Source organism: Achroia grisella, unplaced genomic scaffold (assembly GCF_030625045.1).
Source record: "Achroia grisella isolate CSIRO2021 unplaced genomic scaffold, CSIRO_AGI_Agris_v1 utg4142, whole genome shotgun sequence".
NCBI classification, from domain to species: Eukaryota; Metazoa; Arthropoda; class Insecta; order Lepidoptera; family Pyralidae; genus Achroia; species Achroia grisella.
In genome coordinates, this window is record NW_026712849.1 from 937,416 (window position 1) to 952,246 (window position 14,831).

The window sequence follows — 14,831 nt, forward strand, 5'->3', positions numbered from 1 at the left end:
TCATCTTATCATCCTCCACTGGTGCCCCGCCAACGTAAACCGTTAGTGCAGGCGGGCGCACCATTACATTATCATCTATAAAAAAAATATCATATTTATGAATATAAATTATTGTACCGTGCGAGGAATCGAACCCACACCATCACTAAGGTGGTGTGCTAAACCACATCACCGAAGCCTATTGATGTTCATGTATATGTATAGGTGAAGATTACCATTTTCCATTAGAAGGGCAGTTAGCTTACGTCTAAACGCTAATGATCATTTCACCCATAACAGTTCTATCACGCTGCAATTAATATGTAACGGTTGTGTTCTCTGATAACATATCTCTTATCTGCATTGGAAACGGCTACAGTTATGCCGGTTTCCAATAACTTCCATAGAAGCCTGCGCGCGCGCAGTGGGGGCGAAATCGGATTCTCCCACCAATCGCGCGCCAGTACCTTCGCTGTCGCTCGTGAGTGGCGCTCGTGTTGTGTTCGAAATTCAAATTTGAATCCGATTCGAAAACGTTCCGTTCCATTTAATAAATCTTTAACTGCCTTACATCTATTCGACTTTAAGAAGTGTTTGTTTGTTGTTCCTGTGTATGTGTTTAGTGAACGTGCAAGTATCCAAAACAATGTTGATATGTATGCACACGTATGTCATTGAATGAAACGCGTTAGCCAGTTGCAATCGGCGAAAATGTGACTGTTAGGTTGCGATACACTGGTGTTTTATTTGTACCAAGATGGCTATGTACTTTTGATTTATAATGTTTACAATGCGGGTCTTTAATAGGATTACGTTTGTGTGTGTATGCGCGTTGTTATTGGCCGTGCCTGTGAAGTGTGAGGATTCGACGGAGATTCAGGAGTCGGATGGAATTGTGGTGAATGATGACCAAAGTGACGCAAAGAAGGATGTTAAAAGCGGGGTTCTGCCAGGTAAGTTTTTTATTAGTATATATGGAGTGTTGCATTCGCTTGCATTAACAGTATATGCTGGTAGGACATTAATTAATAATAGGATGAAATCAGCTCAGTTAGCCCATCGGGGTAAAGTAACTAGGAATAAATCACGATGCTTTCCAAGAGAGACCGCGTGGAGGTCGACCTAACATGTTAGATTTCCAGCAATGTAGCCTACTAGTCTAGTCCCCATTACTAACAATCCCTTCCCCCTACTGACGGTATTTATGTATAATAAAGGTAGAGTCCTATTCGGAAATCTTTAAATAGGTAAATAATAAACTTACCATTACTAGACCGAAAGGTCAGCATTTATGAGCAAAGTTTACGACTGGTACACAGAATATATTTTAGCACAAATATTTTTATATCTATCTTTAATTTGTATTAAACATTTGTGGCGCAGTGGCATTCTAAATCAAATCAAAATATATTTATTCATGTAGGTCTTTTACAGACTTATTATATACACTTCTTCACCTTGTTTGCTATTCGGATTGAATGAAAGAAAACCTTGTTATCTTGCGATTATATCATTCATACATAGATAATATCTTTTCATCCTTCTTCCGTCCTTCGCTGTTACCTTTTTTGTAAGATTTTCCACAAAACGCAGGATCACGTTATCAATATGGGCATCAAATATATACATATACTAGCTTTTTCCCGCGGCTTCGCTCGTGTTAATTTATCCTCTTAGGGTTGGAATTAAAATCCTTTCTTAGGGGATGCCTACATCATAGTAGCTTTATGCATGCAAAGTCTCAGCCCGATCGGTTTGAAATTGACAAAGTTTCATACAAACTTTCATCCCCTATTTTATCCCCTTGGGGGTAGAATTAATCAAAATCCTTTCTTAGCGGATGCCTACGTCATAACATCTACCTGCATGCCAAATTTCAGCCCGATCCGTCCAGTGGTTTGGGCTGTGCGTTGATAGATCAATACGTCAGTCACCTTTGAGTTATATATATATATATATATTTAGATTTCGATATGTATAACTAGAGGAGTGAAGTATGAAAGGAATATTTGAATCGAAGTGGCAGAGGTAACTCTACTCCAGTAACTCGAATTAATTTTATTTGTTATCCATAACTTTAGACGAATACAGAAATACGAAATCAAAAATTTATTCTGGACATTTTAGGCAATTTTTGTGTATTAATATTTTTTCCCTACCAATTCATACATTTCATACATTCATAGCATACAGATTCAGTCGAGAAGAACTGGCACGAAACTCAACTCATTTCTTTTTTTTTATATATAAATAGACACATAAAGATTTTTGGGCACATTTGTAATCACGAAATCGAGTAATAAAACTACCAATCTCCTTAATCTTTATTTGTATCATATTCCTTATTAATTCTATATAAATTGTAAACGTATGTACTAACAAAACATAACCCAACTTACGTCAGCAGTCGGTTAACATTAAACAATACGCAAATCGAACGTGTATTAAAGAACAAACAAAAGACGTAGCAAAAACTCAGCCTCCACACTTAGTGGGCTACATAACACGGTAATGTAGCAGATTGGGTTATTCATATGTCAGATCGTCTGCCAATGCCATTATTTATTTGTTATCAAAGTATAGATATTTAGGAGGGTCTTACATTATCAATAAAAATAGTCATTACATTTTTTTAATCTACCGCTCATTCGGAAAGCTGTCTCATCACAAGAAGAACGAGCAAGAAACTTGCGTGTTGCTCTTTTGAATAACTTTATTATTACTTTACATTTTTAAGTTCAAGTGTATGAATACAAACCACCAATTAGCACTAATTCAATTAAATACTCAAATAGAAAAAATATTGAATATATAACCAACTGGTTAAACAATTAATCATTTATTCTCCCATCATTTTTGGTTTGGGATTTTTGTACACAATATGTGATAATGACGATCCCATCGTACCTATACTAAATAACAAATCTTAATTTTAATAATATATATAATATTATAAATGCGTAAGTTTGTAAGTATGGATGTTTGTTACTCTTTCACGTAAAAACTACTGACCGGATTTTAATGAAACTACAGTAATATATATACATCAGAATAACACATAGGCTATAAATAAAAAAGATATAATGTAAATTGAGTAATGCAGACCATTTTGCGCGGGTCACCTAGTATTTGATAATGTAATACCGCCTTTACAAGTTATATGGTGTCGTATGAAATAACATCAATGGGTGTTTTTGTTTTGACATTATGAATATCAATTTCAATATCATATGAATGATTTATGAGTTCAATACATATATATATATATATGTATATTTTGTTTATATAAATATGATAATTGGTTTGTAAATAATCATATTGTAGTATACGTATATAACTACCTAAAAATCTACAAAAAAAATATTGCGAAGTGAAATAACAGTCGTTTCAAATCTATATATATATAACTCAAAGGTGACTGACATAGTGATCTATCAACGCACAGCCCAAACCACTGGACGGATCGAGCTGAAATTTGGCATGCAGGTAGATGTTATGACGTAGGTATCCGCTAAGAAAGGATTTTGATTAATTCTACCCCCAAGGGGATAAAATAGGGGATGAAAGTTTGTATGAAACTTTGTCAATTTTAAACCGATCGGGCTTAACTTTGCATAGAGCTACTATGACGTAGGCATTCCCTAAGAAAGGATTTTCATAAATTCCATCCCTAAGCGGATAAATTAACGCGAGCGAAGCCGCCGGTAAAAGCTAGTTATCAATAAATGTGTTGTGTTTTAAAATAATAAGAATTTAAGCATTGTTACATAATATTTTATTACAATTGTTGTTAAATCCATTTTCATAACAATATTACAAGTTTGCCAATTGAAATGTTATGTAAAATATACATTGTTTGTTATCAGATAAAGTATTTTTATATTTGTAATATAGAGGCTATGCATAGATTAGACGGCCTCGGTGGTATAGTGGTTTAGCACCGCCTTAGTTCCGATGGTCGTGGATTCGATTCCGCACTTGGCACAAACAAATTTGTATTCATGAGTATGATTGGGTGTTTTTTAAATATAATATTTATGTATTTACAAAAAAATATATCTATGTTTTTGTATCAGTTACCCATAATACAAGCTTTAGCTAGCTTAACTTGGGTAGATATAAGCAGAGCTTGTGTTATGGGTAGACAACTTAGAAATAAATAGCTTTTTTTTTGTAAATACATACATAATATACATAGTGAACACCCAGACCGATACAAACAATCATACTCATGAATACATATTGGGGATGTGAGGAATCGAAGCCGCGACTATCGGAAGTAAAGCGGTGTGCTAAACTGCTTCAAACCTCATATATACATATTATATACGTTATCCTTACTAATATTATAAATGCGAAATTAACTCTGTCTGTCTGTCTGTCTCGCTGTCACGCCAAAACTGCTGCACCGATTTAAATAAAATTTGGTATACAGATAGTCTAGACCCTGAGAAAGGCCATAGGCTACTTTTTAATGCGAAGAAAGGGTTGTAACGGGTTGTAAGGGGAGATGAAACGTTCTATCGACATTATTAAAGCTAAAAGCTTGAAACGTATTTTCTAAGCTTTTGACTATCAATATGACATTCAAGGTTTGTACGAATTTTACCCTTAAGCGGGTAAAATAAAATAGGGGTTGAAATGTTAATTCCTCATCATCTGCTTCTTCCTTATCCCATTTATTTGTGGTCGTCGTAATATGTTTTTCGCTTCCATTCGTCCCTGTTCGCAGTCATCGCGTTATTTACTTACCATATCATCTTTCACACAGTCCATCCATCTTTTTTTCGGCCTTCCTCTGCCCTTATAACCGTCCACATTCATATGTAACACCTTTCTTAAAATATTATCCTCGTTCCTACGCATTACATGTCCATACCATGATAGACGATTACTCTGTTAATTGTTAATGTTAATTCCTCATTCGTCCTCAATTCCTTGCGAACGAAGTCGCGGGCACAGCTAGTAACTTATTACAAAGCATGTGAAATGTTCATTGCAATCAATCACGTTTTTTTATATATACAAAAACAATATTGTCGTATTGTGTACCTACTACATAAACATATTCATATTCGTAAGGCCTTTTACGTCTCTAAGGGCCAACTGGTTGCTTCATTAAATCATTTGTAACGTCTACGCAACTATAACTTACAACTCAAATAAACAATTCGTGGAAACAGCTTCGCCTATGTGTGATTAAGTAATTTATTCAATGAATTTCTAGAAATAGTTACTTAATGATTGATTACAAGATTCTAATACGCAAGTTCTAAGCTCATTATCTGCATATTTAAAAGAAAGCCATGGAGTCACTGTGCTCCTTAGCATTCCATGGTCCAACGTGTGATAGAGAGGGAAACCTCTACTATTTCCTGGGATTTGTCAATGGATTCACCGTGCGGGTGCCGGGTCCATCGCGTGACTGAGAATAAAACTCCGAGCATTCTCCGGGATTTATAACCCGGGTGTAAGTTTTATAGAACGTTTGCATCACTTAATTAACCACATTTTGTTATATTACAATAGAACCGATAACATTTATGATCTTCAAGACGGGCTTCATAGCAGCCAATGGATTCACCGTGCGGGTGCCGGGTCCATCGCGTGATTGAGAATAAAACTCCGAGCATTCTCCGGGATTTATAACCCGGGTGTAAGTTTTATAGAACGTTTGCATCACTTAATTAACCACATTTTGTTATATTACAATAGAACCAATAATATTTATGATCTTCGAGACGTGCTTCATAGCATCCAATGGATTCACCGTGCGGGTGCCGGGTCCATCGCGTGACTGAGAATAAAACTCCGAGCATTCTCCGGGATTTATAACCCTGGTGTAAGTTTTATGGAACGTTTGCATCATTGGATTAACCGCATTTTGTTATATTACAATAGAACCGATAACATTTATGATCTTCAAGACGGGCTTCATAGCAGCCAATGGATTCACAGTGCGGGTGCTGGGTCCATCGTGTGGCAAAGAACAACTCCAACCATTTTCCGGGATTTGTGACCCGGGTGTAGGTTTTACAGAACGTTAGCTTCACTGAATTAAACGCATTTCTTATATTACAATAGAACCTATAATATTTATGATGTAGTCTTCTACAGACCAATTTGCAAAAAGATATGTGAAGATTTTTTTATAGTATTTTTGAGTTTATTCGTTACGAACCAAAAAAAAACTTTCCTCTATATAATCTTTGGAAAAACACAATTGACTTGTAAACATTTTAATTTATTGTTGAAATCTCTTAGTCTACAAAGTGTGACGTTGTATGATGTCCTCGGTGGACAAGCGGTTAAGCACCGTCTTACTTCCGGTGGTCGCAAGTTCGATTCCTCCCACAGTACAATTAGTATTGGTCTGGATGTTGTCTATATATATTAATTATGAATTTATAAAAGAATGCATCTATGTATATATATCTCTTGTCTAGTACTTATAACACTAACTCTGTTTAGATTGAGACTAGATGGCGCTGTGTGAATTGTTCTAAGAGATTATCATATAATTATTATGACAATTACCTGAGAGGGGTCAAAAAATCATGAAATTTCTGTAGCAGTAGGTACTTATGGATAACCCCTAGTTGTTCCAGTAGCACATTTAATTGTAATACATGCAATACTACTATATCTTCTGCGTTAAATATGCATAAAAATGCATAATTAAAAGTCTCAGTCAATTAATATTTCATTAGCTCAGTTCATTTGACACAAATCATGTGAATATAAATAGCTTTTAGCGGATTTAGCCAGATTACTCAAGTAGGGTCAATGTGACATAATTGTGAAAAAGCCCTCAAACTGTTTGTCCATCTATGCATAAGCGTTTGTACTATACGACCGGACATATGGAGCACACACGTCGCTATTAAATTCCTTTAGAGGTATTTTATTTTTCGGACTATTCGTTCAGACTTTTCAATTAAATTATTTCCACGCTTTCAACTCGCTTGTAAATAGGAAATATCGACCTTCTTTGAACCGCACAACGCACGCCTCGCTTGCGTAACACCGCTGCCTGCGAAAGGCGTATTTCCATTACAATTGACGATAGTTAAAGTAATGCACCAACCTGTACGCCACGAGGAATACATACCAACTTGTCACTAAGTACCTACTTCCTACTGTTTAACTGTTACATGTCTGGCCACACTCACGACCGCTTTCTTAACTGTGTTGTAAGAACGGCACTAATTAGCTGATGGATTAGTATTGTTTTGTTCAATTTCGCTATTAGGATCACAAACATTCAATGCATTAGATTGACTTACTACTTCATTACTTTTAGAGTCTCCATGACCTTATAAATTAGTTTGTAAAATCTATAAACTATATTTGGAATATCTACTCCCGTTACTTCAAATGATTGCTCAATGAGTTAAACATAGATATCTTGAATGCATTTGTAGTTGTTGTTTAACCTTTTCTAGAATTGACCTGTAAACGTTTATTACCTACTAGAAAATTTATTAACGAATACTGCATGGCTACCTTAGCAAAGTTCAAGGAAAAATATGTACCTAATAGCTAATTCAATAATAAACAAAGTTGTAATTTGACCTAGATTGCTAAAGGTTTCAATTTTCACTTGGCAAGAAATCATTGGTTTTTAGACAAAATCGTGTGAAGATTATGATGTTTTTGCTCACGGAATAGTACTAAACACATGTTCTACATTTCCAAATTACCGAGCAATGGATAATGAACGAGCCTTTGATGGAAAATAATTTGTAACAGTATCAAGCGTATTGTCCTAAAAAATGTATGTTGCACATGTAGGAAATCCTAGTTTTGAGACAGTAAGTATACGTAGATGACTTTCTGAAGTCTCCTCAGACGGAGAGATGCGTGGTAATGCTCTAATACATTTGCAGGAATTCTAAATCCGCATAGCGGAAACAAAGAGCTGTTTTAAATAAAATTTCACACACGACAGTCGCTTACGTCCAGCGAGCATACAATTTCTTTGTGGTGCCGTACTTACGTATAGCTATCTGGGTATTTCGTAACAATCCCATTAGTCTCGCTTTGAGGTTTTGTGGTCATCGAACAATGAAAATCATTGTTCATCTCACTGGAATATGTTTTCGTTCAGTTATTTTTGAACGTTTTAATTTGTTACGGTTAAAAGATTTTTTAAATGTAGTTTTTACCCTTTATTTGGAAGGTTGCATATAATCCTTGTGCTATTTAAAATATCACTGCCCATCAATGATTTATTAGTGGAATGTTGTAAGCATTTTGTCCAATCAATAAACCATTGTTGGTATGTACTATTACTTTAGGAAAAATGACCTCCACAGGTTTGACATGTATAGATTTTAACGCTTTTCTATGTGTTACAACATTCTCCTATTTTTTTGGGTTCCCTTGATTAAGAGTTTCGATATGTTAACATTTTGTTGCGTCCGTCAAATTTATTACTTAGTCTTTTGTATCTGGAAGGTTGTGTTGCTCAATAATTACTGACGATTTATTTCGGGTATCATTGTAACGTACTTTCATATCCTAATATACATTTATTTTATTTATACGCTTTATTGCACCACAATACAAAAATTACACAACAAAAAAAAACAATTTAAATACAAAATATACATTGATGATACAAAAGGCGGTCTATTGCTAAGCAATCTCTTCCAGACTAACTTCCTTTACATTTTATAAATAAATTTTGATACAGCAATATATTAAACTAACTCATGTTAAAGTTGACACATTAAACTATTGCGTATCAACAAAGTCATGTTTTAGTTTTAGATTTAGATTTGAGTACCTCAATTTGGTAGCCAAATTAGTCAGTTTAAAATACAGAATTTTCTATAGATGGTAGTATTTCAAAATATCGCTCTTTGAAGAAGTAAATTTGCTAAATGACCTAGTAAGATAATGTGGCATTAATGATAAATGTACATTAATTTCTAATGCCAGCAAGTCACACCACTTCTATATTAACATTTTTATTTATAGCCTTTCTGGATTACAAAATTTTGCTCAAGAAAATCTTTGCATAGTATAAAATGAAGACGCTTTTGCTGTCTATTCGCTTAGATCTTTTAAACAACGCAACGGATTTTAATGCAGTTTTTAGTAATATTGATTGATTCAAGAAGAAGATTTATATGTATAATACATGAAGGTTCTTCATGTATTATATATATAAATCTTCTTCTTCGTCCGAAGATGAGATGGGTAGCTAATTAATAATAAACATGAGATGAAAAAGCTTGTTTTCTGATAATGAAGTGGTTAATAAATACTGAACACACGGCGTAAACAATATTTATTTTTAAATAAAAAGAAAAGTAAATTTATGGTGAACATAAAATTTACATACACAAACAGTCTTTATATCAACTGAGCGGAGCAGCCTCTTCCTGTCCAAACATGGGCTCGCAATTCACCACAATGGAAACGGCGTTTCCTCTCCAGAACAATAAGGTGCGCGCGCGCATGGATTCTCGTTGGCCTTTGACGGATTTTTATACAAACACGCTTATTGTTAATGCCAGTCGCGCTCTTTTGTGCTTTTCAATATTTCGATATCTGATTACTGGTGTTGTATTGTGTTTAATTATATTATGACAAGTTGCGTTTCTGATATCATTGTAATATAGGTCACGTTCAGCTACAAGCTAATTTCGTTTAAGTGCTATAAAATTATTGCTTTAGTATTTCTGTCTTTTTAAGTTATGATTATCTTTATTAACTTTTTACTTTGGTTCTTTATTATTTAACTCATTTGAATTGAACTGAATTAATTCTTATCGTGAACATGTACAACATTTATTTCAAAGTAATACCTACTGATTTAGCTGATTTTCTTCTCATGTCGAAATCATTCCGAAATGATATGTCAATATATTATAAGAGTCTGTAATAGATCTACACGAATAAAGATTGCTGTACTGTCAAATTTAGTTTAGTACTACTAGTACTAGTTCGTGCTTTTGTCCGCCTGGATTAGGATTAAAAATATCCTACGTTTTGATGTAATAAATTAGTGTATCATCTATGTTATTGTTTCTATATCTAATTTCAACGACTTGTGTGATTGTTTAATAAATAGGCAACCATCTATACATCTTTACTTAATTTTCCATCGATGAGACGATAGGAAAAAAAAAAAACAAAATATGACTTTCATTAGTAACGAGAGTAAATAGTTAATATTCATGTAGATTTAAAAAATTCGTAGATTTTCGTACTGATAAATACAAATGTTTGTGTCGTACGAGGAAAAGTACCCGCAAGCATTTTTTAAAAATTAAGATAGCCTATGTTACCTCTTATTACATCAGCTACCTGCCAATAAAAGTCCCGTCAAAATCGGTCCAGCCATTTCAGATATCAGCCGGAACAAACAGACAGACAGACAAAAATTGTAAAAATGTTTTTTTGGTGTATCTACAGCATCTATATTCATATGAATGTAGTAAAAAACGGTTATTTCAATATTACAAACAGACACTACAATTTTATTTATATGTATAGATTTAATTTAGTACAGATAATACTTCATTTGTGCCTTCAAATTGCTTATTCTGTTTTGTTGAATTATACTGAGGGCTATATGAGTTACGGTATACGCGCACGACTTCAAAATTGCGCAAAGCTTACCAAACATGAACAATGAATATTCAAAATACCAACCTTACTCTTTTTATTTAAAGTCTATAATAGCACATCAAGATCCACCTTTTGGTAGCACCATTTATAGTAAACCGATATGCAAATATGGACTGTATTGTTTAGAGATTACGAGTTGTAATAGCGTGTAGGTAATCTTAGCTCATGTGGTACAGATAATGTTATATGAGCATTGCAATTAGTTGGGTCGGTTTCAGTTGCATTTCTTATTTGGTAATATCCTCGTAGTTTGTGAGTAATATTTCTATATTTATTTGAGGTTGTGAGAGATTTGTGTAACATACTTTATCTGATGTACTTACGTGTTTATTACTATATAAAATCATTTAATAACTGTTAAAATTAAAATTTATGACTGCGTTCTGAAGATACGATGCCTACGGCTACTTTTTAACATCACTTCTCGCTATAAACAGGGAATTCGTCTTCACGCTGGAACCTAAGTGGTCTCGGACAGTGCGGTTCAGAGGAGCTTCCTCCCGCGTACACTTAGATTATAGAATGAACTACCTGCCGGGGTTTTCTCTAAAGACTCCACATGGTGTTTTTCGCCTATGAATAATCTATACATATAAATAAAATTGGAGTGTCTGTTTGTAATATTGAAATAACCGTGTTTACTACATGCATATGAATATAAATACGGTACATAACCAGAATAACATTTTTTACAATTTTTCTGTCTGTATGTTCCGGCTAGTCTCTGAAATGGCTGGATCGTCTCTGAAATGGCTGATGTTATGGATCGATTTTGACGGGACTTAAATTATTGGCAGGAATAAAAGAAAAACAAAAAATCTGACAACCATTACGTTATATTGTTGATTATGTTATAAGGATCAGTTATATTTTTTTATAAATATATATATAGACATCATAATTGAAAAAAAATTATTATATTTATGCTCGAACATATTCATTCATGTTATATATTTACAAAAAAAAATATCCATGTTTTTTATAAATTGTCTAATACATATATAACAAATTCTGCTTAGCTTGGGACTAGATGGCGCTGTGTGAGTAGTCCAGGGTTACCTTTATTATCTAAGTGTATAAGTACTTGGTGAATAAATTACATAAAGTTAGATTCATTTGATGACATTCCAAAACGCCCATACGTTTATATTGTGCGATCGTGTACCTATAAAGTTGGGACATACAGATGGTATACAGAATAAATTACGAGTACCTTACCTGACCTTAGTAATAATAGTGTTAGTATAGTGTTAGAAACTTACTTAAAAAACTTACTTAGTTTTACACGCGATGAACTATCGCGTGTATATAGGTAATGGGATTATTAAAAAAAACATAGCGTTCAATAAAAAAACATAGGTTATAAGTACTTGATTGACTTCGCTTCGCTCTGCTCACAATAAAAAACTAAATATTTAGGTCTATTACAGACTCTTATGATATATTATCATCACACATCTACCGTGAATTCGAGCTAAAAAGAACTGACATGGAACTCAGCTCTTATTCTTCTCAAATGAACTGGTACATGTTTACAAAATACATTTTTTAAAATTCAAATTAGAGAGAATAGATTGACCACCAGCATATGGTATTGCAATTCAAGATCATTAGTTTAGGTAGGACAGATGGAATAAAATTGTGAGTGTGTGAATTAGTGCTAATCGGTACTTTGTATTCACACACTTAAACTTAAATTGTAAGTAAGAATAAATTATTTAAAAGAGCAACACACAAGTTTCTTGCTTGTTCTTCTTGTGATGAGACAGCATTCCGAATGAGCGGTAGATTAAAAAAAAAATGTTATGACTATTCAAAGGTGCTTCAATGTAAGTTTATTTGAATAAATGATTTTCTATTTTATTCTATTCTTTTATTAAACTTCGTCTGCGTAGGTTTCTCAGTCACATCTATTTCCGCTAGCTTATTTTGTAAGGGTGAGATAAAAGAGAGAATCTCTACCCAACTACGATATATCACGCTCTTCGCGTTCAATATATATGGGTTTAGGATGTTGCTGGGACTGCTGGTTCTGCATCACTTTTTTTTTAATTTTATTTGTTTCACTGACATTATTATTTTTTATTAACATATTGACTTCAGCTGCGATTTGATACAGCAGAAGTTTTCGTAGGGCTAGTCGTGTTTCACTAGGTGTTTATTATATATATTTATATTCATGACACACATATACATATTTACATTATTTATATACAAAATAGTTTATGTTTATATATACATATATATGTTATTTTATATAATATTATATTTTATGTATTTACACATTTATAGTCATATGTGTTATTTATCTTTTTTAAATTATTCACTATTGTTTTAGCAAGTGCAACATAAGAAGCCAGAGTTTCCGGCTTCGTAATGATACTGGTCAACTTGTAAGGGGAGTCAATTTTCCTGTATAGAGATGTTTGCAGCATCGCGACAGATGGTATTCAAGCCATAATGCGCAAAAGAACTGCATCACTGATGTTAAGAATTCAGGGGAGAGCAAACAACCTCTAATATGGCAGATTGTCCGGTCCAGAGGTACTGGATATCGTTCCACTGTCGCAAATCCAGTGGTTCTGGACGTGGACACAGATATTTGAACTGAGAGCATATCTTTTTCATTACATAGTTACATAGTATAAAATAAAGTCGCTGTCGCTGTCTGTCCGTTTCTATGTATGCCTAAATCTTTAAAACTACGCAACGGATTTTGAAGCGGTTTTTTTTTAATATATAGAGTGATTCAAGAGGAAGGTTTATATATATAATATATGTACACCCGTGGGAAGTCGGAGTGAGTAGCTAGTATATTATAATTAACTAACATAGTTTATAAGTTTACCGTAACAGAATATGGATGTACATAATCCGAAATAAATAAGTAAATAATAAAATATATGAATATTTTAATTTTTTGTATGTACTTATGGTTTAAGAATTCCTCATAAGGTCAACGATAAAGTTCGTCCCAAAGTCAAATGAGGACGAATATCTTTGCGTCATAAAATAAAAGAGTTTAGTTAGGGACAATAATTAGTGTAAAATCGACAAACCTTTAAATAAACTGGTTTTATTAAATTATTTTGTTTCGTCATTCTCATTTAATTTACTAATGTAGCGTATAAGAAAAAAAAAACTTCACTAGGTTTACTAAGGTTATATACTGTTTTAAGTTTATAAGTATAATTAGTAATTCACGGGATCTTACCACGATTTATTTATCTTGAGTTCCCGATATTTCGGCAGTGTTTCAACCACCATGATCATGGGTAAACTGACGAGCAGCGGGTAGATGGTAGACAAACCACTTATGGGCAGACATACTTATTTGCCTATTTTTTTTAAACTGAAATGAAATGAAATGAATTGTTATTGCATAAAATGTGGTACATTGGATGTGGTATTTTGAATATTATTATATTGTTCGCACATTTAGTCATTTCTGACATGCAACAGACAATTGTCAATTGAAATATTGTCATTATACATTGCTCATCATTACATACATATATTATTATAATTAATTAATTTATTAGTATTAGTCACTTTTTCACCATTTGTGAAAAGTATTCGTCTATATTATAAAAGCAGTTAGATAAAAACCAATTATACAATTCTTTTTTTAATTTGCTTTTATTTAATTGTTTTAACTCCTTTGGCAACTTGTTAAATATTTTTATGGCCATTGGCCACTGGCATGGCAAAGGAGCTGACTGTCAACCTGGTGGTAAGTGGTAACCGTTATATAATACCTACACGAACACCATCACATATGTATTGTGATTTGGTAGACTATATACACTGTCATTTCTGAGAACTACAAGGCACGAGTATTTTCATAGAGATCTGTTGAGTTTAAAATAAGTTTATACTCATTCATACGGACCTTAGCCAAGTGTAGGCGAGGTTACGCTATAGGAAGATGTTATTATTATTATTCCAAAACACTCAAATTTACAATAACTTTGTACAAACTCTATCTTGCTCATTCCCATTGTATTTTTGTCTATCTACATCTTATTTTTCTCTCTCTATCTTCTATATTATCTCTCTCTCTCTCTATCATTTTAGGTACTTACATGTATTTATATAAATTATTTTTTAAATTAGCTATACTTGAGACTTCGTTCGCGTTAAACTTTATTTTTCTAAAATAAAACTAGCCTAAGTTACTCCTTATGACATCAGCTACCTACCAAAAA

The 14,831-nt window shown here is 33.3% G+C and overlaps 1 protein-coding gene across 1 annotated transcript in view; it reads left to right on the plus strand.

Moving 5' to 3' along the window:
* Window positions 1–474: 474 nt before the first annotated feature.
* Window positions 475–14,831, plus strand: part of LOC131844841 (probable serine/threonine-protein kinase dyrk2) — a 167,045-nt gene continuing 152,688 nt past the window's right edge. The window contains exon 1 of the mRNA XM_059193820.1: window positions 475–932. Coding sequence (XP_059049803.1) covers window positions 761–932 — 172 coding nt within the window. The 5' untranslated portion in view covers window positions 475–760. The remainder of the gene's footprint in view (window positions 933–14,831) is intronic.